General features: G+C 41.4%; 1 protein-coding gene across 1 annotated transcript in view; it reads left to right on the top strand.

Moving 5' to 3' along the window:
- Window positions 1-26,986, top strand: part of LOC106088638 (uncharacterized) — a 74,694-nt gene extending 47,708 nt beyond the window's left edge. Inside the window, exons 5-11 of the mRNA XM_013254250.2 lie at window positions 15,646-15,746; window positions 15,819-16,068; window positions 16,135-16,514; window positions 22,911-23,084; window positions 23,178-23,334; window positions 23,399-23,499; window positions 23,604-26,986. Of these exons, the coding sequence (XP_013109704.1) occupies window positions 15,646-15,746; window positions 15,819-16,068; window positions 16,135-16,514; window positions 22,911-23,084; window positions 23,178-23,334; window positions 23,399-23,499; window positions 23,604-26,362 (3,922 nt within the window). The 3' untranslated portion in view covers window positions 26,363-26,986. The remainder of the gene's footprint in view (window positions 1-15,645; window positions 15,747-15,818; window positions 16,069-16,134; window positions 16,515-22,910; window positions 23,085-23,177; window positions 23,335-23,398; window positions 23,500-23,603) is intronic.
- Window positions 26,987-27,242: the final 256 nt, after the last annotated feature.

Below are 27,242 nucleotides of genomic sequence, written 5' to 3'. Positions count from 1 at the left end.
GTTCGGAGGGCGGCATTCTGACAGATCTGTGACGAGAACACACTGGCGCTGCATAACTTACCACAGACCGGCCAATTGCTTTGTACGTGGTCAACAAGGTTTCTTTGTCTGCACCCCAAGTGCTGCCAGCAAGTGACTTGAGGACCTTGTTTCTATTTTTGACTTTATCGCAAATTGCTGTGGCATGTGAGGAGAATGTGTAAGAGCTGTCAAATGTGACGCCAAGTATTTTGGGACACTTGATGGTCGGAATCATTTCTCCATCGACCATCACAGTCAGCTCAGTATTCACCTCACGCGTATTTGTAGTGAACAATGTGGCTGAAGACGTGGTGGCAGAAATATGAGGCAAGTTCGTTGAGGTAGACGTTCAACCTATCGCAGATGTCAACAATGGGTGGGGGCCTGATGCCATGATCGTACAATCGTCTGCATATGATACGATCTCTACGCCGTCTGGAGGGGGTGGAATGGAGGATAGGTAGAGGTTGAACAGTGCCGGAGATATCACCCCACCTTGGGGAACTCCCTGTTTCACTCTTCGATGCTTCGACTTCTTATCCCTAAATTCCACAAATAACTGGCGACCACACAGATAATTCGCGACCCATCGTTTCAGGCCTGGCTGGAGGGACGTGTTGGCGATGTCCTCAAATAATTTGGCATGGCTGACCGTGTCGAATGCCTTCGATAGATCCAGTGCCACGAGGACCGTCCTATAACATGGCCTGGACTGATTGAAGCCACGGCAAATGTGTGCGGTGATAGCATGCAAAGCTGTTGTTGTGCTGTGCAGTCTTCGAAATCCATGTTGATGCTCGGCGAATGGAAATTCTCCTACGAAGCTCGGGAGGAGTAATGCCTCAAGCGTCTTTGCCACTGGTGATAGAAGGGAGATCGGTCTGTACGACTCCCCCAGGTTTCAGTAGCGGGATCACTCTGCCCATTTTCCAGACATCGGGAACTATAAGAGTATTCAATGACAGGTTGAGGACAGTGGTAAGGTACACAACTCCAGGTAAAATCAGATTCTTCAACATGAATGTAGAAATTCCGTCGGGGCCTAACGCCGTCGATGATTTGGCGCCACGGATGACATTCGTAACTTCGCCCACGGTAAATTGTGATGGCTGTTCATCGGCTCGGAGACCACGAATAGGGCGAATGGCTCTCCTCCTTGCCCTGTCTCTCTCGGGATGCACAATAAATTGACGGTTGAACAACCTGGCGCATCTCTTTGGATTAGTCACGGTTATTTCGCCAAAAGTGACTGAGGTCCTGTCATCCCGTCTACCGGGATTCGAGAGTGACTTAACAGTGGCCCTCAGTTTGCCTACACCGGTGCCTAAGTTACATTGCTCCAAGTGTTCCAGCCACAAATTCCGCTTATGTTCGTTGACTACCCTGTTTATTTTCAGATTCAGCTCGCTGATTCTGGGGTTAGCGGGGTTCATACCACGAATACCACCATGCTCGTCTGCGAGTACCACTGCTTGCGCCGGGAAATTGGGCCGCACTTGAGGTATTCGACCGGCTGGTATTAAGCGAGCGGCTGCTGCGTTAATGATGTCTCGGAATTTCCTCTTGGCCACTGGCACATCTGAGGGGGGTGGCAGTTCACTGAAGCGGCAATTGGTATACTCTCTGAAGCCAGCCCAATCGGCCTTCTTATGATTGAAAAACGTCCGGCGCTCAGAAGTTATGAAGTCGGGTGGTCGGTCGATGGTGAGAATTATGGGGAGGTGGTCTGACTCCAAATAGATGACGGCTTGCCAGGATACGTCACTCAGGAGATCAGGGGATCCATTGGAGATGTCTGGCGAGCTTCTGCACCTTCTCGTAATCCTAGTGGGGGTACCTCATTCACCATTCATCGCAAAACGTGGAGCTTTCAAAGCTATGCCACGCTAGTCGTTACCTAGGGGAGAATGCCATGAAGTGTAATGCGCATTAAAGTCCCCTAGGACCAGACGATTATGGTCAGATAGTAACGCACTTATGTCGGGGTTGTAAGCCTGGCCATTAATCGGGACACAGTTACCAACCGGCGGTATGTACACACTTTGAGAAATGTTTCTACGTTTGAAAGGTTGTAATCGTTTTGGGGATATTTGAGAGCGGTTTTAGCTGTTTTGTCAGCCAGTTCGTTGCCTCATATCCCGCAGTGTCGTGAAACCCATAGCAGAAGGTTAGGCTAGGTTAAAAAGAGGCTAAGCCAGTAATCGGCTTGTTGTGCGCTCTAAAATCTATAAAGTAATCTCTAAAAAGAAAACTTTAAGTTAGGAATTCCGTGCTACCGTGTACAAAATCCTTAATTGTTTTCAATACTACTCCTCCAAGTTGGTTCATGTTTGGTACTGTGTCTCCACCTAAGTGCCGGTATCTGTTAGATGCGAAAACCAGGCAATGACAAAGGAAATGCTCCAACGTCTCATCATCTTCCCCGCATGCCCTACACATGCTATCACTTGCCGCACCGATTTTACATAAGTGAGCTCGTAGTCCTATGTGTCCCGTTATGATACCAATAGCTATACTGACCTCTTTCTTGCGTCCTTTCAGTAATAGCCTCGTCTTCTCACGATCTGGATCCCCCCATAGGATTTTCGCCGTCCTACCGACCGTTGCGCTGTTCCACAATGTTGCATGCGCATTCGTCGCCCACTCCCTTAACTCGGACTGCGTCGACCCGAAAGGCTTCGGGTTAACCAAGTTTTTTAAAGACAGTTCTCTGGCCTTCATGGCTAAACCGTCTGCCCTTTCATTCCCCCTTAGTCCGCTATGACTAGACACCCAAACGATGCGAATTGTGCGTTAATCTCCTTCTTAAACTGCAATACTGTTCGTGACCATACCGTCTTGTTTGTTATTGCCCTGATAGCCAGTTTACTGTCCGTAAAGAAAGTCACACTTGACGCCCTCGAGTGAACACCACACCACCTAACGTATTTTGTGATCCCTCGGATCTCTGCCTGCAGGACCGTATTATGGTCAGGCAGTCTAAAACAGATGTCAGTCCCTGGGTTTTCAATGTAAACCTCCAGGCCCACTCTGTCCTCTAGCTGTGATCCATCCGTGTAACATGATCTTCCAGATGGCAATACTAAGGTTCCGTCGATCCAAGATTGTGCCTCTGGCAGCTGTATCCGATCGGAAACGTCGTCCCTTCCTTCCAGGTTTCCTATCGTCGCCTCGATTCTACTGCGATATGTAACCTGCTTCTATCTTCTGTTTCTCCCATCACCTTTAGTCTCATAGCCACAGTGGCTGCCTCACATTTAATCTGTATGTCTATGGGTCGGATATCTAGAATAGTCTCCAGTGCTCTAGTGGGCGTGGTCCTAATAGCTCCGCCTATGCCAAGAAAACATGTTCTCTGAACCTGTTGTATTATCCTTACGTACATGCCTCCACCGGAGCGAGACGGCGACGCACACTCTGATGGAGAAAATCAGCCATGGACGACCCGGAACAAAGTTTCTGGACTGAACCATATCAACTACCAATTATTCCATGCCAACACTGCTACTCGCCCAAGGACTTTCGTTATTTGTCATTAAAAAAAAATAAACAAGTAAAAGCATGCCGGGCCGAATCTTATATACCCTCCACCAAGGATCGCATTTGTCGAGTTCTTTTCCCGGCATCTCTTCTTAGGCAAAACAGGATATAAGAAAAGATTAGCAGAGCAAATCTTAGAGCGATATCAAGATATGGTCCGGTTTGGACCACAATTAAATTATATGTTGGAGACCTGTGTAAAATGTCAGCCAATTCGAATAAGAATTGAGCCCTTTGGGGGCTCAAGAAGTAAAATAGAGAGATCGATTTATATGGGAGCCGTATCGGGCTATAGACCGATTCAGACCATAATAAACACGTATGTCATGAGAGTCCGTCGTACAAAATTTCAGGCAAATCGGATAATAACTGCGGCCTCTACAGGCTCAAGAAGTCAAGATCCCAGATCGGTTTATATGACAGTTATATCAGGCTATGAATCGATTTGAACCTTATTTGACACAGTAGTTAAAAGTAAGAATAAAATACGTCATGCAAAATTTCAGCCAAATCGGATAGGAATGGTGCCCTCTAGAAGCTCGAGAAGTCAAGTCCCCATATATGTTTATATGACAGTTATATCAGGTTATGAACCGATTTGAACCATACTTGGCACAGTTATTGGATATCATAACAAAATACTACGTGCCAAAATTCATTCAAATCCGATAAGAATTGCGCCCTCTAGAGAGGCTCAAGAAGTCAAGATCCAAGATCGGTTTATCTGACAGCTATATCAGGTTATGGACCGATTTGAACCATACTTGGTACAGTTGTTAGATATCATAACAAAAAACTTCGTGCAAAATTTCATTCCAATCGGATAAGAATTGCGCACTCTAGAGGCTCAAGAAGTCACTAATAAGAAGTATTTGTGCAAAATAGTTAGTGTGCTTTAGAAAGACAGACGGACGGACGGACAGACGGACGGACATGGCTAGATCGACATAAAATGTCACGACGCTAGCTTTTCTCCTTCGGAAGTTAGCGTGCTTTCGACAGACAGGCGAACGAACAGACGGACGGACATGGCTAGATCGACATAAAATGTCACGACGATCAAGAATATATATACTTTATGGGGTCTCAGACGAATATTTCGAGCAGTCACAAACAGAATGACGAAATTAGTATACCCCCCATCCTATGGTGGAGGGGTACGTCGGATGCAACAGTGTTGAGACGGGAGACGGTAGAGCATACCTGGCATCACTTTATCTGCTGACTTTCGACTCTCTGACACCGTCACCCACGTCGGAGCTGCACCAGCTGGTAAGGAAAGCAAAACAGACAAGAAAAACGGTACTAGTGGAGTGCGATGCGAACTCGCACCACATTTCGTGAGATAGTACCAATATTAAAAAACGGGGTCGAGTCCTGGCAGAATTCTTGAATACTAACAACCCAATAAAACTTAATATTGGTAACACCGCTTCCTTTGTTAATAGGATTAGGGAGGAGGTATTAGATGTGACGATATGTTCGGAAAATCTGATCGATGAGGTTCAGAATTGGAGGGTCTCCATGGAGCACTCTTTCTCTGACCATCGCTTCATTTGGTTTAGAATTGCACGGCCAGCGCCGAATCCGATAAGCTTCCGGAATAAGTTGAAAACCAACTGGACAAAATTCGGAAGGCTACTCAGAAGACGACTTGGGCAAGATAATTTAGATTGTCCAAGCGTAGAAGACATTGACGAAAATGTAAACAGGATTACGACTGCACTGGTGGGGTCCTTCGAAGACAGTTGTCCTCTTCGGGAAAGGAAATCAGCCCAAGAAAAACCCTGGATGACCGGGGAGAATCGCAATATTGGGAAAGAGGTCCGCAGACTTTTTAACAGAGCACGTCATAAAAAGGCGGAAGTTTATTGGGATGTGTATTACACACGGCTCAAGGAATACAATAAGATTACCAGAACGACAAAACGTGCCTCCTGGAAAATGAAAAATTCGGCAGAGCCCGGCCAGGATTCGAACCTGGGCACACGGAGCAACAGCGTGAGCTATTGCCGTTGTCTTAGCGTTCGAAGCCATCAATACAACATCCAACAGATGATCAAAATCATGTGTGGTACGGAAGAAGTGTAATTTACCACAGACAGAATGTCTGCCATTACACAAAAACAAATGCATTGGAAAAAGTACAGCTAATAAGCAGGGTTGTCGAGATTGGTTAATGTGGTAATTGTATCATAGATGCGTTTTCGCAATTAAATACGATTCAAATACAGCATACCAACGCACGACCCTTGAAGCCATCACACCTAATATGGTTGAAAAATCTTCTAACCAAAGACGAAACGCGTCCCATAGTGGTTGGTGAGTGTTGATATCTTTGGCTTTCCTTTTCCATTTGCATCTCCGATCATTGAGCTCGTCTCGAAAGAGAAACAAAAAATATGTATTATTTGTTTATATATTATTATGCCTGGGGGATTGCTGGAAACTAAACATTTCCTGGATACGATCAAAACAGGAGGGAAAGGCGTCGAGACGGAACCCGATAAGCCCTGTGTGGGTATGTCATCCGGTTGGATAGGGCTCTAGTTGAGCGCCAGCAGGGAAGGACGGACATCAAAAGATACTTCAACAATAGCAGCTGGTGAAGCATCTATGGAGGAATCGTTCACACCGAAAGTACCCAGTGTTCTGAGGAAGAGTGGTTCCACTGCTTTCTCAGCTCATCATGACATGATCAAACAAATGTTGTGAGGATGAACTCCTGGCCGACTCAGAAGACGAGGCTACGCAACAGTGGTGGAAATTCTGAATCCTGACTATGCTCCGGTTTCCGCTAAATCTTTACCATTGTAAGACCGTCTCGACGCGACTAAACGACCTTCTGATGGCAGGAGGATTTGACGTGTTTCTTATCCAGGAGCTATGGGTGTGCGAAAGAATGGTTCGTGGAATAAGAATTCCTGGATTTAAACTACTTAAGGGTACGGGAAACGGGAGACACAGAGTGTGCATTCTTGCAAAGAGTAGTCTAAATGTTTTTCTTCCTCCGTCTCAAAGCAATGCAGATTCAGAAGTAGCAAACCTTGAAATAAATAAGTCTCATTACAGGTTGGCTTCCCTTAATGTGACACACGATTCAGAGATGCCCCCTTCAAGCCTTAAATTGCTGGTTGAAGCCGCTTCTGCAGGGAAAAGAGCCTCATTGTAGGAAGTGATGCTAGTGCACATCACCAGATATGGGAAAGTTCAGATATCAACGAAAGGGATGAACTGCTTATCGAATCTCAAATGACTCAAATGAAAGGAACTTAAGATTAGAAAACATTTCTGATATCCAATTGTGAGATCAAGTGTCTGGGGGACCACCCCAACCCCCAAAACACCCCTTAAACGGACATATTTACCGACCAAAGCACTATGGGACTCAAATGAAAGGTATTTGCGAGTAGAATACCAATCTCATATTTAAATGGGGGACCAAATTGCTGGGGGTCCACCCCCTCCCCAAAACAACCTCAAATAGAACTTATTTACTGACCATTGTAATATGGGGCTCAAATAAAAGGTATTTGAGTGTAGAATACAAATGTGATACTAAGTGTCTAGGGGCCCAATTTGTAAGCCAATGGCAATTTGTGGTTCAAATAAATGATATTTGAGAGTATTGCAACATGCTTCTAATTTTCAGGGCTAAGAGCTGGGGGCCTCAAATGGAATGTATTGGGGAGTATAGCACGAAATTGATACCCACTTCAGGGACCAATTTTCTGGGGGTCTACCCCTTCCCTTTAACACCCCACATACAGCAACTATTTACTCACCACCGCAATATGGGGCTCAAATAAAGGTATTTGGGAGTGGAATACGAATCTGATATCCAAATGTGGACCATGTATTTCCCCAAAACACCCCCCAAAGAGTACAAATTTACCGACCATGGCAATATGTGGCTTAAATGAAACTCGGAAGGACATGCGACTGGGAAGTATTGGATCACCGCGGCTTCTTTGATCATCAAAATATTAGATTCAGCCTGAAAATTCTGCAGATGTGGTCCCTCGACTAAACAGAAGAAAGTTGGGCTGGAATTAATTTCGACACACATTCTGCACGACTATCCCATCTAGACCAGAAAAAGGAAGTAGAAACTGCGGCGAACATAGGCATAATGGTTAAGCGGATCACGAAGGCCCTGAACGATTCGCTTGTGTCATGTCCATGCCAAGGTAAGGGACAAAAAACGACATCCATGATGGAACCCAGAACTGGTTGGTCTCAGGAAGGTCTGCGGAAAACTCTTCAACAGGGTGAAAGCCACAAGGGCACCATACGATTGGGACGTCTACAAGGCTGAACTAAGAAAATACAAGGCGAGCTAAAAAAGCCTCCGAACAAATCCTGGGTGGAATTCTGCAGTTCCGCGGAAGAAACATCTGAGGCCCCTAGGTTAAGGAAGTCCCTATCCTAGAAACCTTATACGGTGCGATATATTCAGAAGTCAGCGAATGTATGGACATTGCCTAGCGAGTAAACACTAGGACTACTCGTTGAAACACATTTCTCGGGAAACTCTCCAATAGATAACATGGCGCCAGAAGAGGTTGTTACAGGAATGCATTCGTCGGAAGTTATTGGGTAAATTGTGTCTGAGCCAAAAATCCTTTGGGCGATAAAAGTTTCGACTTCTTTAAGTCGCCAGGCTCTGATAATATATCACCGGTTGAATTACAAGCTGTGTCCGATAGACTGGGTCCTTGGCTTAGGGAGATATACTCTGTTGTATCAGCATGTCGTATATAAGTGTGGGATAGAGGAACACAAAGGTCATTTTCATTCCAAAAGCAAAAGGGGAAAGATTTTCATCCTATTATTGTATCATCCTTTATGCTGAAAACTCTAGAGAGGTTTATATAAACATATCTTAAGGCAAAGACCCCTGGATATCACTTCTTTAGGCACCACTGACACAGCCCTTCACAACCCAATTGCCTAAATCGAAGGACGCTCAAGGAATACACAATGGTAACATTTCGCAGGCCACCGTAGAGCAGAGGTTACCATGTCCGTCTTTGACGCTGAACGACTGGATTCGAATCCTGGTGAAAATATCAAGAAAATATTATCAGCGGTGGTTTTCCCCTCCTAATGCTGACAACATTTGTAAGGTACTGTACCATTTGGTATGGCAGCCATGTAAAAACTTTTCCACAAAGAGGTGTCGTACAGCGGCACGCCGTTCGGACTCTGGTATAAAAAGGAGATCCCTTATCATTAAGCTTAAATTTGAATCGGGCAGCACTCATTAATATGCGAGAAGTTTGTTCCTGTTCCTTAATGGAATGTTCATGGGCAAATTTACGACAGTCTTGGGATCTGTAGATCTATCAAGATGGGTCAGCAGAGAAGAAACCCAAGGAGGGATACAGTCCCCCCTACTTTGGAATATAGCCATTAATAATATATTATTTTTTCTGGAACAAAACGGTGTAAAAGTATTTGCCTATGCTGATGATGTGTCTATTGATTCTAGTGGAATTTTCCCAGAACTCTTAGAGATATACTGGTCAAGGGGCGAATACTGACACAGTGTTATCCCTGATACAATACCCGATGTTCCAGGCATTGTGGATTACACATTGCCTGAGCCGCTTTTCGATAGAACTACTGGATCCCTGGTAATAGAAGTTACAAACATTTTTATACGAATGGTTCCAAAGTAGACGACCACGTGGGCTTGGGGTGTATTCCGAAGAACTTGGACTGGTCATACCGAGGAGGTTACCCGACCACTGTAGTATATATCGAGCGGAAATCCTTGCAATCAAAATAGTGTTGGTTTGGCTTAGATGTAATCATAACGACGATTGGAATAAATATTTTGGAGAACGTATTTCGGAATTCGAAAACCTCCCTTGACTGTCACTGAACTCTCAACGAGATGTCTGAACAGTACAAAATTAAAGTTTTTTTTTTGCCTGTTAGGGCTAAGATAATTTTTCTTTAGAATATTTTCGTTTGTTTGTCTTTCGAGACGAGCTTAATAATCGAAGTATTTAGCAATAGAAAAGGAAAGCCGACAATACACCAACCACTATGGGACGCGTTTCGTTTTTGGTTAGAAGACTTTTCAACCATATTAGGTGTGGAGGCTTCAAGGGCCATATACGGATAGGTCGTACTTATATCGAATATACCGTGTGTCTACGATGTAAGCACGACACTAACACAAGTTCGACACCTTTTACACTCCACCTATAAAAATTAGTCTGCTGATATCAGCAAACCTTGTCTGCTGATATTAAATTAAAAATGTTGAACTTTTGAATAAATTCATTCAAAATTTTTGAACTTCGAAACAACAATTGAGGCATTTGTTATAATTTAGTAAAAAAAATGGAAATTTTTGTCGGTTATTTGTTGTTCAAAAGCATATATTAAAAAGTAGTAGTTATTTTGTCTGATGTTATTTAAATTCGACCAAAAATTTGCAAATTATAGAAAATTTTAAGTTATATGGTTGTAAAAAATTGAATATGGTTGAAATATTGAGATTCCATTGCAGGATATTTTCCGGTTTTAGACTATTGTTTAATGTTTTCTATTCAAAGAATAGTATAGCAAAAAACATTTAAAAGTCAGCAAAAGAGTGTTATTGCTAGAAGCATTTGACTGGCTTCCGATATCGCGATTTCATTTTCGAGAAAGTAAAATCATCAGCGGGAGGTGTCAAATGGATCGTGCTTTACAACCATCCCAACTAGAGTATGTTGTAAAGCACACATCTGAATTTGAACAGGGCTCTTTAAGACGACTTTATTCAAATCTTACTTCCCTTATTCAAATTCAACTTATCCAACTAATTTGAAATATTTACGACGTTTTTGATCTTTTCAAAATTTGAAAACAGCAGAAAATATTTGCTGTTTTAGCAACAAATTACTGCAATCCTATTTTCAGCAGCCGTTCTGCTGTTTCAGCAAACATTTTAGCTGTTTTAAATAACAAATTTGTATGAGTGTAGCTGTTTTCTTCCACCGCATGTGTTTTTCTTTGTATTTATTTTCTACACGACTACATGACCTAATGTCATAATGACGATTGGCATTGGTTGCGAACATTCCAAAATTATGTGGCCAAATCTAGACTTGCGGATGTGCATATTCGTAAGTTGCTATGCTTTTTAAAGCGATCTGAATGATTCAACTGTACACTCAACCAAATTTGTTATTCAAAACAGCAAAAATGTTTGCTAAAAAAGCAGTTTTTTTTTTTGCTGAAAATGGGAAAACAGTGATTACTGCTGTTTCAGCAAACATAGGGCTGCTGTATTAGCAAACACTTCTTACTGCTATTTCAACTAATAAAATCTGCTGTTTTGAATACACAAGCCTGATGAAAAAAATATATGCTACTTTTTATGTTTGCCTGTTACACGTTTTGATTACTTTAAGCATTTTTTAGAAATTATGCTCGAAGAGATGATTTCAATTTGTGGAAAATTACTGTAAAAAAAGCAACCAGATCCATCCATTGGTAAAATGCAAATTTTGCCCATGGACATTCCACTAGGGAACTGGGGCAAACTTCTCACATATCAATGAGTGCAGTCCGATTCAAGTTTAAGCTCAATGATAAGGGGCCTCCTTTTTAAAGCCGAGTCCGAAGGGCGTACCGCAGTGCGACATCTTTTTGGAGAGAAGTTGGTATGGCATAGTACCTCACAAATGTTGCCAGCATTAGGAGGGGAAAACCACCGCTGAAAATTTTTCTGATGGTCTTGGCGGGATTCGAACACAGGCGTTCAGCGCTAAGGCGGCCTCCATTCATCCATCCATTGGTACCCATTTCGAAATGTGGCTGAGCTAGCTCTAATTTTTTGTTATTGCCCTACTAATTTGCACATGACTGGCATGGCCTTTTGTATCTAAATTTAAAGAAAAAGGGTTATGGAAAGTGGTGAACATCCACTGAGACACACATTTAGACATGTGTTCTATTTTTCTTCTGAAATCCCCTTCATAATTAAGCAGCAGTCATTTTCAGCAAACAACAGACTTTTCAGCAGTAAGCCTGCTACTCTGAAATTGCAGTACTACTGCTGTAATAGCGGAACGACTGCTACAATAGCAGAAAAATTACCTACTAATATTCAGCAGACAGTGTTTGCTATTTTCAGTAAACTTTGAATGTAGGAACTAGAAGGCATATTCCTTCGCCTGTTCCTGTGGTATCACAATGGACGAAAATGTCTAAGTGAGTCTGATGACAAACTGCCACTTAAACCTAACCTATCAGAAATGTTTCAAGTGTGTTTGGTCTTAAGCGGTCAATCACTTAATATAGCTTTCATATAAACCAATCGCCTGATTTTGACTTCTGGAGCCTCTAGAAGGAGCAACTATTTCCCGACTTGGCTGAAATTTTGCACGTGGTGTTTTGTTACGACTTCCAATAATCATGCCAGTGTGATAAAAAATAATCCAGAACCTACTATATCTCGCACATAAATAGATCTTCCGACTTTACTTTGCTGAAATGTTGAACGTGGTATTTCGCTATGACTTCTTACAGCCATGACAAGGGCGGTCAGTTTATTGGGTAAATACCCAATAAATACCCTATTTTGTGTACTTATTTGGGTATTTATAATTTTGCAGTTATACGTAGCCGCTATATAGACTGATCTCTAGACTTAAAGTCTTGAAACAATAAATTGGTCACTTTTCATCCGATTTCGACGAAATTTGGCACAGTGAGTTCTGGTAGACTGCTTCCCATTTCTGTGAAGTGCTGTTCAGATCGGCCGACCGATCTCCCTATATCGGGAGATCGGTTGGTCTATAGGTAATAAGTTCCATTTATTACCCGAACTCGATAAAATTTGGCACAGTGTGTTCCGGTAGACCCTTACCCATTCCTGTCAAATGTGGTCCTGATTGGACTATATTTCGATATAGGTGCAATATAGACCGATTTCCCGATATAGTGTAATGAGCCAATAAAAGGAGCATTTTTATACCCACCACCGAATTCATTTTGTCATTCCGTTTGCAACACATCGAAATATCCATTTCCGACCCTATAAAGTATATATATTCCTGATCAGCGTAAAAATCTAAGACGATCTAGACATGTCCGTCCGTTTGTCTGTTGAAATCACGCTACAGTTTTAAAAATAGAGATATTAAGCTGAAATTTTGCACAAATTCTTTTTTTGTCCATCGGCAGGTTAAGTTTGAAGATATCTGACTATATCTTGATATAGCCCCATATAGACCGATCCGCCAATTTAGGGTATTAGGCCCATAAAAGCCACATTAATTATCCGATTTTGCCGAAATTTGGGGCAGTGAGTTGTGTTAGGCCCTTCGACATTCTTCGTCAATTTGGCTTAGACCGGTTCAGATATAGCGGTTCAGATTTGGATATAGCTGCCATATAGACCGATCCTCCGATTTAGGGTCTTAGGCCCACAAAAGCCACATTTATTATCCGATTTTGATGAAATTCGGGACAGTGAATTGTGTAAGGCCCATCGACATCTTTCGTTAATTAGGCTCAGATCGGTCCAGATTTGGATATAGCTGCCATATAGACCGATCCTGCGATTTATGGTGTTAGGCCCACAAAAGCCACATTTATTGTCTCATTTTGCTGAAATTTGGGACAGTGAGTTGTGTTTGGCCCTTCGACATTTTTATGCAACTTGGCCCAAATCGGTCCAGATTTGGATATAGCTGCCATGTAGACCGATATCTCGATTTAAAGTCTTGGCCCCATAAAAGGGGCATTTATAATCCGATTTCATTGAAATTTGACACAGTGACTTATGTTAGGCTTTTCGACATCCGTGTCGTTTATAGTTCAGATTGGTTTATTTAAGATATACCTAGTGTACTTATTAGTATTTAGATATAGCTGGAGTGCTTATTAGTATTTGGCCCAAATCGGAACATATTTTGATATAACTGTTATAGGACATAATGTATGAAATTATCACCGAATTTTGATGAAAGGTGGTTTACATATATACGCGAGGTGTTGGGCATCCAAAGTTCGGCCCGGCCGAACTTAACGCCTTTTTACTTGTTCATCCTATTTCCATGAAATTTGGTACAGCGAGTTTTGCTACCCCTTTAAATCGTCCAGATCGGGCCATATTTGGATATAGCTGCCATATAGACCGATCTCCCGACATAGAGTATTGAGCCCATAAAAGGAGTATTTTTCATCCTATTTTGATGAAATTTGAAACAGTGCATTTTGATAGACCTCTACGCCTTTGTGTCGAACATCGTCTAGATCGGACCATATCTGGATCGCATTTGTCGAGCTCTTGCCACGGTATCTCTTTTTAGGCAAACAAAGGATAAAAGAAAAGAATTGCTATGTTATTGGAACAATATGAAGTTATGGTTTATTTCGAACCATAATTGAACTGAATATTGGAGACCATAGTAGAAGTCATTGTGCAAAATTTCAGCCAAATCTAGTAAGAATTGCGCAATTTGGGCGCTGAAGAAGTAAAATAGGGAGATCGGTTTACAGGGGAGCTGTATTAGGTTATAAACTGATTCATGCCATTTTCGACACGTATGTTAAAGATCATGAGAGAAACCGTTGTACTAAATTTTAGCTAAATCGGATAATAATTCCGCCCTCTAGTGAGTCAAGAAGTCAAGACACCAGATCGGTTTATATGGCAGCTATATCAGGTTATGGACAGATTTGAACTATCTTCAGCACAGTTGTTGAAAGTCATAACAAAACACCTCATGAAAAATTTCAGCCAAATCGGATAATAATTGCGTCCTCTAGAGACTCAAGAAGTCAAGACCCCAGATCGGCTTATATGGGAGCTATGTCAGGTTATGGACCGATTTGAACCATTCTTTATACAGTTGTTGGAAGTCATAACAAAACACGTCATGCAATATTTCAGCCAATTCGGATAGGAATTGCTCCCTGTAGAGGCTCAAGAAGTCAAGACCTCAGATCGTTTTATATGGCAGCTATATCAGGGTATGGACCGATTTAAACTATTCTTGGCACAGTTGTTGTCAACTGTCATAACAAAACACCTAATGCAAAATTTCAGCCAAATCGGATTATAATTGTGCCCTCTAGCGGCTCAATAAGTCAAGATCCCAGATCGGTTTATATGGCAGCTTTACCAAAACGTGGACCGATATAGCCCATTTAAAATCCCAACCGACCTACCCTCATAAGAAGTATTTGTGCAAAATTTCAAGCAGCTAGCTTTACTCCTTCGAAAGTTAGCGTGCTTTCTACGGACAGACGGACGGACATGGCTAGATCGACTTAAAATGTCATATCGATCAAGAATATATATAAAGGGTGATTTTTTTGAGGTTAGGATTTTCATGCATTAGTATTTGACAGATCACGTGGGATTTCAGACATGGTGTCAAAGAGAAAGATGCTCAGTATGCTTTGACATTTCATCATGAATAGACTTACTAACGAGCAACGCTTGCAAATCATTGAATTTTATTACCAAAATCAGTGTTCGGTTCGAAATGTGTTCAAATTTTGACAAATTTTGTTCAGCGATGAGGCTCATTTCTGGTTGAATGGCTACGTAAATAAGCAAAATTGCCGCATTTGGAGTGAAGAGCAACCAGAAGCCGTTCAAGAACTGCCCATGCATCCCGAAAAATGCACTGTTTGGTGTGGTTTGTACGCTGGTGGAATCATTGGACCGTATTTTTTCAAAGATGCTGTTGGACGCAACGTTACGGTGAATGAACACATTTCGAACCGAATACTGATTTTGGTAATAAAATTCAATGATTTGCAAGCGTTGCTCGTTAGTAAGTCTATTCATGATGAAATGTCAAAGCATACTGAGCATCTTTCTCTTTGACACCATGTCTGAAATCCCACGTGATCTGTCAAATACTAATGCATGAAAATCCTAACCTCAAAAAAATCACCCTTTACTTTATGGGGTCTTACACGAATATTTCGGGGAGTTACAAACAGAATTACGAAATGAGTACACCCCCATCCTATGGTGGAGTGTATAAAAAAACCAAAAAAAAACCTCAAAAATGTTTAAGATGTATTATAATTCAATGGTTGTTTTTAATTTTTCAGCTATAAGTTGAGAATTGAATGTATGCTACTAAAAGAAGAGTTTGCAGCAAATATCACCTATCTAGAACCCTTGATAAATGCGGTCATTGAAGCTGGCAATGGTATCTTAACAAATTGAATTCTTACATTGCCTAAAGAGTTTGAGATAAATTTAATGAAGATTTCAATTTTAGAACTGATTAGCAATAAGACACTGATTGATATCATCTACATAGTAGTGACTGCCGGAAACTTTCTAAATTCTGGAGGATACGCTGGAAATGCAGTCGGAGTTAAGCTGTCTTGCCTTACACAACTGACTGACATACGTGCCAATAAGCCCGGTGTCAATTTAATGCACTTTGTGACAACACAAATTGAAAAATGCAATCCAGATCTTTTACACTTTACGGACGATCTTAAATTCTTAGACAATGTTTCCAAGTAATTGTAGCTGCATTATTTACTTCTCTTTATTACAGTTCAATGGCTTTCTAATTAATAATTTAGAATTAATCTTGAACAGATATCAAATGATATAAAGGATCTGGAGATGCAGTTGCAAAAAATTCAAATACAGGTTGAACAGCCCAATATTGATAAACCCATCAAGGATCAGATGGATGAATTTTTGCAGAATGCCAAGGACAAAATCAATCAATTAAAATTATCTATGGATCAGGTGGAATCAATACGATTGAAGGTTGCTGATTTCTTTTGTGAAGATGCACCAAAATTTCGTTTGGATGAATGTTTCAAAGTATTTTCATCTTTTTGTGCGAATTTTTTAGCGAGTCTCAAGGAAAATGAAAAACGCCTGGAAACGGAAAGAAAAATCCAGTTGCGACAAAAAGAAAGGGATAACCTAATGAAACTGAAGAGCACATTGAGTAAGTACAAAGTAAATGGAATAACATCACAAAATATTATTTATTACAAACCTTTTCCACGCACAAGAAGAAGCTGCACAAGGACATTGATTTTGATCATTGGGGGAATGCTTGGATTTAAAACCTGGCGCATCGAAACAACGGACAAAAATTTTATCTGTTGCTATATGCTAGAATCATATAGTAAAACTTCTCTACAAGGAGGTGTCGCTCAGCGGCAAGCCATTCAGGCTCGACAATAAAAAGGTGGTCCGTTATCATTGAGCTAAAACTTGAATCAGACAGCACTCATCGATCTAAAACAAGTCTCACCGAAGTTGCACAAGTCTCACTGAAGTTGCACACGGGCCCTGAGTCTTCATGGAGGAATGTGACTTCCAAAAGGAGGCCACAGCCATATGCTAGATGCTCTCTGAGAATGGTAATGGTTACGCCAGAGTGGCAAGGAAGCACTACAGAGATGAGCTGACTTATGCAGTCATCAATATGGGCTGTGCATCCGGTAGGATTTCACCAGATCATCGGTCCCAAGTGGAGGATCTGGTTATCGATCGGATTTTTGAACATGTGTGGAACTCTGTAGAGGGTCCACCCATAAAAATGATGAGCTGCGAGTTTAGAGGTGACATCTTTACGCTGCGCTTTGCGTCGGCGGAATGTTTTGATACTGTCAAACAGCTCGTCAAAGGTATTCACGCTCCCTGGGAGGGCGCAAAGCTCGACCTGGTGAGAAAGATAGATATCCCCCAGCTCACGAAGGCTACGGTCTTCATCAAGGGATGGGGCAGTTGATTTGCGACGGAACGCATGTTGGGATTCTTGGGCAAGCAAAACCATGGTTTGGTTGCAGTGAAGTGGAGGTATTCCACATGGAGGAGAATGAGAAAGGAAATCTCTTTGTGATTGCCATTGATCAAGTCTCCGTGACAAGTTTGGCTAAGACTAAAGGCATGGCGCACTACGGGAGCAAAGCTATCTTTTTCAAGATTGGGAAGACTAGAATAGGCAGAAATTTTCATTTTGCGACAGGCCGTGCAGTGGCAGGTGACTCAACACCGCTCAACAAACAGGGGGCCGACAACGAGATAATCGCGGCATCTCTCAATATTGGAAAGAAATATCAGGCAGTGTAGTGGCGTGAGACCCAACACAGCCTAACAAACAGGAACCCGACCCGGATAGGTAAATATCCTAATATTGAAACATTAGGCAGCGCAGCGACAGTAGTCTCAATGCAACCCAACGAACAGGGAGCCGATGATGGTACCATCACCTACTCCCAAGAAGCCCATTTACTTAAGATTTGGAAGGTTGAGATAGGCATTGATCCTAGTATTGAAACATCAGGCAGTACAGGGAATGGAAACCCAATAAAGCTTAACGAACAGGGACCCGACGATGGAACCATTACCGACTTTATAAAAAGTCGGAAGACTAGACTAGGCAATGAACCTAAAACGATGACATCAGGCAGTGCAGTGACAGGAAAGTCAATGCAGTCTAAAGAACAGGGAGCAGACGATGAGATCATCACTTACTCCCAAGAAGCCCATTTACAGATAAACCTCCACCGGAGCGAGACTGCTACACACGCTCTAATGGAAAAAATCAGCAAGGGCAAAATTCATATTGCCTTATTTCACGACCCGAAACAATGTTTCTGGACTGAATCATATGAACTACCAATTATTCTAAGCTAACTTTGGTACTCGGCCGAGGAACTGCGTTATGTGTCATAAAAATTTGAATTATATGTTTTTCCCAGAGTTGTCAACATCGTATGCAACAGTGGTGAGACAGGGAGACAGTGGAATATACCTGGAATCACTTTGTCTGCCTTTCGAATCTTCGACACCGCCACCCACGTTGGAGCTACAACGGCTGGTGAGGAAAGCAAAACAGGCAGGAAACGAGGTACTAACAGGGTACGATGCGAACTCTCACCACATTTCGTGGGGTAGTACCAACACTAATAAGCGGGGCCAAGCCCTGGCTGAGTTCTTGAATACTAACGACTTAATAATACTTAATATTGGTAACACCGCTTCATTTGTTAATAGGATTATGGGGGAGGTATTACGACGATATGTTCGGAAAATCTGATCGATGAGGTTCAGAATTGGAGGGTCTCCATGGAACACTCTTTCTCTGGAAATCGCTACATTAGATTTAGAATTGCACGGCCAGCGCCGAATCCGATAAACTTCCAGAATAAGTTGAAAACCAACTGGACAAAATTCGGAAGGCTACTCAGAAGAAGACTTGGGCAAGATAATTTAGATGGTCCAATCATAGAACAGATTGACGAAAATGTCAACAGGATTACGACTGCACTGGTGGGGTCCTTCGAAGATAGTTGTCCTCTTCGGGAAAGGAAATCAGCCCAAGAAAAACCCTGGATGACCGGGGAGATTCGCAATATTGGGATAGAGGTCCGCAGACTTTTTAACAGAGCACGTCGTAAAAAGGCGGAAGTTTATTGGGATGTGTATTACACACGGCTCAAGGAATACAATAAGATTACCAGAGCGGCAAAACGTGCCTCCTGGAAGCTTTTCTGCGAACAGGTGGATACCGTTAATGACCCTACCAAGATGAAAAAGTTTCTCTCAAAAACCCATGTCCAACCTGAAACGTTAGTAGACGACATGGGAGTGAGAGCAGAGACAAGGGAGGGCATGTTGAGGCTTTTGATGAACACCCATTTTCCACAGGATACGACGTGACTCACGAAGATACCGGAATCTTGGAGTAATGACGTTGATCGATGGTTTATAATAACGGAATTTATGGTGAAGGAATCCTTGAGGAGCTTCAAACCATTTAAGCCACACCGACCTGATGGAATATTTCCGGCGTTACTACAGAAAGAGGCGGACTATCTGGCACTTCGTCTGGCTAAAAATTTCACAGCGTGCCTGGGACTATACTCCGAAAGCCTGGCAAGAGGCAAAGGTGGTGTTTACACCTAAGCCCAGCAAGGCAAGTTATGCGACACCAAAGGCCTACAGACCCATAAGCCTTACGTCCTTTCTACTCAAAACCATGGTACGTATTGTGGACACCATGATAAAGAGTAGGACAAACAGCATGCCCTGCACGAAGTTGTGCATAAAATAGAAGAATCCTTCGATGCCAAAACGTACACACCGGCGGTATGCATTGACATCGAGGGGGCTTTTAACAATGTGGGGACCAACACACTGATCCAAACCTTAAACCAGTACCGGCTGGACCCGGTCCTTAGAGACTGGATAATCCATATGCAAAGGAGCAGGTGGATAAATTGTGTGTCCCATGACATATGTATAAGGGAGAAAGTGGCACAAGGCACGCCATAGGGGGCATTTTATCGCCACTTCTATGGGTGACCACCATAAATGACCTATTACGGATGCTGACTGAGGATGGATTTGAACCCGTCTGCCAAGCAGACGATATTATAATATTCTAAGGGGTAAGGATCCGAACGAGCTATGCAGAAGGGCCGAAAGGGTCTTGCATATGGCATATGACTGGGCTAAACCCAGAGATCTCAATGTTAACCCAGAGAAGACTGAAATATGCCTGTTCACGAGGAAGACGAAGGTGGGCCAATTTAAAGCACCACGTTTCCTCAATAAGACGATTTCGATATCTGACAAGGTCAAATACTTAGGTGTGATCTTGGACAGGAAACTGAATTGGAAGTGTCACATTCAGGAGCGTACTGAAAAGGCTCACAGATGTTGGGCAATATGAAGACGGGCCGTAGGCTCGAAATATAGCCTGAATCCGAGAATAGTCCACTGGCTCTACAGTCGCGCGATTAGACCAATACTTACTTACGCCTTACTTACTTATTTGGTGGACTGCTATGGAAAAAAAGTGCAACATAAGGACCATACAACAGGTTCAGAGAACATGTTGTCTTGGCATAGGCGGAGCGATGAGGACCTCGCCCACTAGGGCACTGGAGACTATTCTAGATATCCGATCCATTGACATACATATTTAGTGTGAGGCAGCCACTGCGGCTATGGGACTTAAGGCGATGGGAGAATGGATTGAGCTCAGCTCATACCATCGCGGTATAATCGAGGCGACGATAGGACACCTGGAAGTAAGGGAAGAGGTTTCCGATCGGATACCTTAGATGGACCTTGAAGTCGAGTGCTAGGCACTGCCGCCATTAGCACAGTCTTGGATTGACGGAAGCCTAGTATTTCCATCTGGAAGATCATGTAACACGGATAGATCAAAGCTAGAGGACAGTGTGGGCCTGGGGGTCTACATTGAGAATCCAGGGACTAAGATCTGTTTTAGACTGTATGTCTATGGTGGCATGGGACAGGTTAATATCTGCACCTCCTTTCCAACCTAACCTAACCTTACCTTTATGAATAAATAAACATTTTACGTCAAATACGCATGGAACAGAACCGTCCGTTCAGACAAGACTTCTTCTCATAAATTGTTAATATATGCACAATAATCGATTTAATAACATTGTTAAAGAAAGTTAAATCTTATATATACAAATAAATTTGTATTGGTTTGTTTGTTTATATGTTTCTAAAGCTTCAAAAACGGCTGAACCGATTTTCTTAAAATTTTCACAGATGGTGCAGTGAAAAAATCTGAAGGGGGACGGACCCTCCCCCTTAGCTTAACTTTTAAAAACACCATGTCTCGGAGATGGGTGGATCGATTCATGCGAATTTTTGTTTGCACCTAAAGCAAAAATGGGCAAAATGGGATGGGTCACACCCATGGGAGCCGCCACACCCCCAAAGCCCGCCAAATGGATATATAGACCACCCATAACAATATGGGATTCAAATGAAAGGTATTCAAGAGTAGGAAACAAATCTGTTATCCAATTGTGGTGCCAAATGTTTGGGGGCCGCTCTAACCCCAAAACACACCCAAAGAGGACTTATTTCCTGACCACGACAATATGGGGCTCAAATAAAACGTATTTAAGCGTAGAGTACGAATCTGACATTTGTTTGAAGGGTAAATCTTTTGGGGTCCAACCCATCCCCCAAAAGATCCCATAAACATGACTTTTCTACTGACATTGGCAATATGGGGCTCAAAACGAATCCTTTGTCTACTTTCAGGGCCAAGTGTTGCGTGGCCATCCCACCAAAAACGGAAGATAAATGCTGTTCATGAGAAATACATACATTACCTTTGCCGCATTGTATTTAACTACAAGCTCTTAAAAAGATGAATAAAAATAATCAAATGAATGTGTTTTCCTTAAATTATAAAAGAAGACGCATCCTCCAACACTTCCAAACGCTCATTACTGAACACCACGGTGGCATACCTTTAAACGATGGGTTATATTTCCAATGATTATGGAAAATTTCCCACGAACAGGGAGTCTTCTCGAAAATTAAAGAGAAGTGCTCGATTCGCGTTTTCTGAATGATAAGGGGCCTACTTTTTACAGCCGAGTCTTTAAGTAAAAACAACTGCCAACATTTATTACAAATATGTTTGCTGAAAAAACAAACAGTGTTTTTCGTAGCCACTATTGTTTGTCAGTTCAGCAGCAATATGTGTCCAATATTGTAGCAGTTAAATGTTCCGCTCTTTTGAAGCTTCGAAAAGTCGAAAACATTTGCAATTGTTGGATTTTCGAACACTCATATCGATGCTTCAAGTTTTTCATAAGAAATATAGCTCAATTTTTTATAGCTACCATCATAGAATTCCGATTGTAGCACCTCGAAATAGTGATCTGCGATCCCATCAAGTAAATATATTGTTGATCGTCTCGACATTCCGAGTCTATCTAATCCATGTCCGTCCGTCTCTCTGTCTGTCGAAATCAAGCCCCCCGAAATCTTGCACATATACTTCTTATTGATGTAGGTCGTTGGGGATTGCAAATGGGCCATATCGGTTCAGATTTGAATATAACCCCTATATAAACTGAGCCTTGGTTTTGAATTCTTGAGCGCCTAGAAGTCTTAATTTTCACCTGATTTGGCTGTTATATGGCACAAAGACTTGCGTTTTGTTTTTCAACATCTGTGCCAAGTATGATTCGAATCGATATAAACCTATCCCCGGATTTTACTCCTTGAGCTCCTAGGAACCTAAATTTTCACCTGATTTGGCTGAAATTTGGCACAAAGTTCTGTGTTGTGACTTTCAATATCCGTCCCATGTATGATCCGAATGAGTCAATAAACTGATATAGCCCCCCTGTAAACTGATCCTCGAGTTTGACAACTTGCCAATAAACCTCAATCAACACCCAATTTGATTGATTACAAAATAAAAATTCAAATTCAATTCAAACTGGGTTAAGATTCCGCCCAGCCAAACTTAGCACGTTTTTACTTGTTTCATATTTTCACATTTGAAAGTCCTATTTTAATATTTCTAAACTTGCAGGTTATTCAAAAAGCTTCCCAGCAACAAAGCGAAAAAAAACAAGAATCAGTTCGCTTGACTCAAAGACAATACGAATTGAAGTAACCGGTTCAACGGTCCATCCCGAGCATAAAGATGACTCGTCCAAATATAAAGATGAACTCATGGATTATTTGGCAAACAATTCCAACAATGGTTCGTTTTTCTCCTGACTTAAGACAATAAAGTCGAATTGTCTATATAAAGCACATTTGGCTTAAAAACTTCATAAACTTTTCTATGTCACAGCCCAAATACCGAAGCGTAAAACCCGCATTGGAATTTCAGTGAAAAGGAGCATTGGGTCTGAAAGGGAGTACTCCGTTATGTCAGCAGCATATGAGAAAGGAGAAGTTGAACCCGTTATTGATGGTTCTAAACTGCCAACGCCCATTTCTGAGCAGTTGTAAGTTACAAATTGTGAATGCAAGGGGCTAAGAATCTAACACGCTTGACGAATTTATTTCTAGAACTATAGCAGAGATAACGCAAACTGGAGAAGAGGACAGACAACGCACTAGGCCTCATTGTAAAATTTTTCAGAGAAGCCATTCTCTTCAAATCGAAACAGGTGAGTGAAACTAAGAAAATTTTTCTTTAAATTTTTCTCTTTTTATTCGAGACTCTCTTTTAGTCTAGATTCTATTGATATGTTTATATCTTCTCTATATTCAGATTTGGAAACCTTGCCAGAAGGCAAATGCTTCGATGGCAAACAAAAATATGGGCGATTCACTTCGGTCGCTGAAAATAGAACATTGAAAAACGTTGAGCTTAAGCAACCGATCTTTTTTTTTGAGGAGACTACCCAAAAACTGCAGAAGGTAACTGATGAATTGCATAAAGAGGATGGTGCTGCACTTGCTAATATTTCAATCAAGCCCATCTCACCTGTTTGTGACACCAAAAACATAGAAGTAAAGCGTGAATCCGTTGCAAGACGGACAATACGCCAAAAGGAGCTACCAAAACTGGATGTTTCAAAAAAACTTCCTATAGATGAGGCACCGCAGAGGGCGACGTCAGTTAACATTGGTGGTGTATCGGCAGATCTCACACGTCGCCCAATCTCACTTGGAACCTTGACCCATGTGGTAGTGGCAGGAAAGCGCTTCCGTGGTCTTAACCAAGACGGCTTACGTGCAACTTTAAAAAGCTTAAAAACACCAGTTACAGTTCCAGATTGCATTTGGGGTGCTCACAACGAAAGACTAAATTCAATGCGCGGAAGCAGTATTATAGATGCTTCAGAGTTCACATTTCCAAATGAAACAACTACGGAATATAACAATGGCAATGAGGATGAGGATGATGATGATGTATTTGAAAAAACTACAGAATTGGAGAAAGTTGACTCGAAAGGAACTTCAATGAATAAATCTAACATCGAAAAAGGCATTGCTTCCAAGATACAAAATGGTAAATCGATCGATAAAGTAAATGTAGAAGTGTCACAGCAAGAAGCAAAGACGAATTTAATTCAATTGATCGATAGTAACCTACAGTGGACATCCCCGAGCAATGCTTGTAAAACATCAGAAAAAATTACCAAAGATTCTAGTCCAACATCAGTGTTATCAAATGACAATTTTAATACACATATTTTATCATTTCAAGAACAGCCAGCAGATGGTCTTCATAGCTACTTGAACCATAATCATCATCACCCAGTTATGGGTGAAGATGATCCTAAAAAAACCAATTATTGTGGTAGTCAAAGTTCATTAAACTTGTCAAACCTCAAACATATGGCATCTGCCAATAGCAAAGGGGATTCTGGGGAGAATATTCAATTTAGCCTGAACAATATCAATGGACGGCTGACGGCTCAAGCGCAACAAGGGGGAGACCTTAAAGCGCCCCCTAACATTAACTTGGGACCACAATGCAAACAAGACATGGTTGAACCAAACAATTTTTGCGAATCCATTAAAGACAATGCTCATGCAACACCAATGGACTCAAAGGAGATCATGGGCCACATATCGATTATGAGAAATAAGCAAATTGATGACATTGATGTAAACAGGGTTAAAAGCGACACTCTTTCAAATCAATACGCACCATCTCTAGACTTCGTTAATGACAAAACAACGGCAAAACCAAGCAAATCAAATAATAAGATGGCCAATAAGAATATTTTCAATGAAAATATAACGCAAGACGATCAGTACCACAATTTCATAGCAAACGAATTCCATGACACGAATTTTGAGCAGGCAAACGAGAACCGAAATGAACTTGCAAAGACAATTGTGGGGGTACAACCAAATCTTTCAAACAAATCAGAACATGGAGTGCTTCTAAAAAAATCTTCAAAAAGTCACCAAAGAATTGATCAAGCCGAAGGCCATACCTATAAAAAACTACCAGATATTGTTCCAAAGGCGAATTGCCAAAACGATTCATCGGCACCAAGAAATTCTGAAGCTAATCATCCGCTTCAAGCCAATGATGTTGCCTTGAATGGTGATTCAGACAAAGTCCAGACAAATTCAAACGAACAGCAGACTTCGTCACCAACCCCAGTAAAACGATTACCCAAAGCTGATAATGCAGACAAAAAATCATGCGACTCCACAACTGGCCGCTTTAAATTAAAACTTTTTTCAAACAAAGCTAAGCCCATCGCCAAGAAGGAAAATAAAATTCAGTCTTCTTCCACCAACAAAGAACTTTCAAAGCCTACACAGCAACCAGCACCTAAAACTTCGACATTGAAAAAACTCTCATCAAGTTGGGCGCAAAAACTGAACTTGACCAAATCAAAAGATGATGCCAATGCAAGCAGGAGTACAACTATTAATACACCCAACAAGCGCACCTCATCCGATCGCCATAACAGTTTTCGATCTTCTCGGACGTCTAGCGTAAGTTCTGCAACAGTAAGCATTAACGGTGCCACAATGAGAGCGCGCTTTTCAAAAAATTCCTCAAAGCCCATTGCTGTGGCGCAAAACAGGCGAAACACTAATGCCTCCGATGCCTTTAAGACGTCCCCCAAATTCAAAGATAAAAACGTAGACAGCAGCACTAGCTCTAATCGAAGCAAAGGCGTTTACATTGAGAAACGATCCTCGTTAACATGTCTTAATAGAGACAGTTTTAAAACATCAACTCCTTTCAATTCTGTTAGCACAAACAATTCTACGACTACTACCGCAAAGAATGTTTCCCATGGAAACACTTTCACCTCTACGTCACAGAGGAATATCAGCAACAATTCTCATATCCAGAGAGGTTCCTTAAGTGCGTCAAAAAATTCAAACTCCAGACAACAAAGCACAATTTCTACCTATTACCCATTGAGCTCAAAGTCCAAAAACGATTTGTCAGCAACTACGAGCATTCCTAACTCCCCACAAAGAAGTTTAAATGTACATAGTAGTTCAATATTGACTCCAAAATCAAAACCAGGTTCCCGCTGGAAATAATGGATTATTGACTACTGAAACAGTGCCAAATACTTATATAGTTAAAAATATTTCTCATTTTATTAGCTCAAGCCTCTTATTGGCTAAGGGACTACATTTCAGTTTATTTTATCACTGGCCAAACAAAAACAAAACGCCAAATCCTGCTAAAACAATTAGTTTCAAAAATGAAAATAACTATTAAATTTATTCACTAATTTGCAATTTAATTAAATTCATTGAGACTTGTGCCCTTAATTGCATAATTTATATAACACCATGGCAATCCTGGAGACAGATGTACTACATAAAGGCTGGTACTATGTTCGTTGTTAACCGTCGAAAACCCATGTTTTTCGCTATTACTTTTTTGAAGCACTGCACAAATAACAATTTTACTAAAATTTTATCATATCTAATGAGGAAATGTCCTACTGAGTGAAATCAGCCGGTTAGTTTTTGCCCTAAAATCTATTATTAAAAACAAAAAATGACTGGCGAAAAATATCGCGAAAAACTTGATTGTACTTGATAGTTGTCACTTCTCTAAAATTATTACTGCACTACACTGTATTGTACTGAATAGGGATATCTAACACTAGCAGAAATTGTATGTTTAATTATTTCGTTAGCGCCTTAGCAATTTAATGTGGTGCAATGTAAAGATTTATATATGTATATACATATATATATATTACATCGTTTCAATAAAAAATCTTAAAATGTTCTTATTTACAAAAAATTCTATTTTATTACCCTAACAATCCATCACCTACTCCCAAGAAGCCCATTTACTTAAGATTTAGAAGGCTAAGAAAGGCAAAGATTCTAGTATTGGAACATCAGGCAGTACAGGGAATGAAAACTCAATACAGCTTAACGAACAGGGACCCGACGATGG

The sequence above is a fragment of the Stomoxys calcitrans genome, chromosome 1, assembly GCF_963082655.1.
Source record: "Stomoxys calcitrans chromosome 1, idStoCalc2.1, whole genome shotgun sequence".
Lineage (NCBI taxonomy): Eukaryota > Metazoa > Arthropoda > Insecta > Diptera > Muscidae > Stomoxys > Stomoxys calcitrans.
Note: the sequence above shows the minus strand (reverse complement) of the source record. Positions and strands in the feature narration are given on the sequence as shown.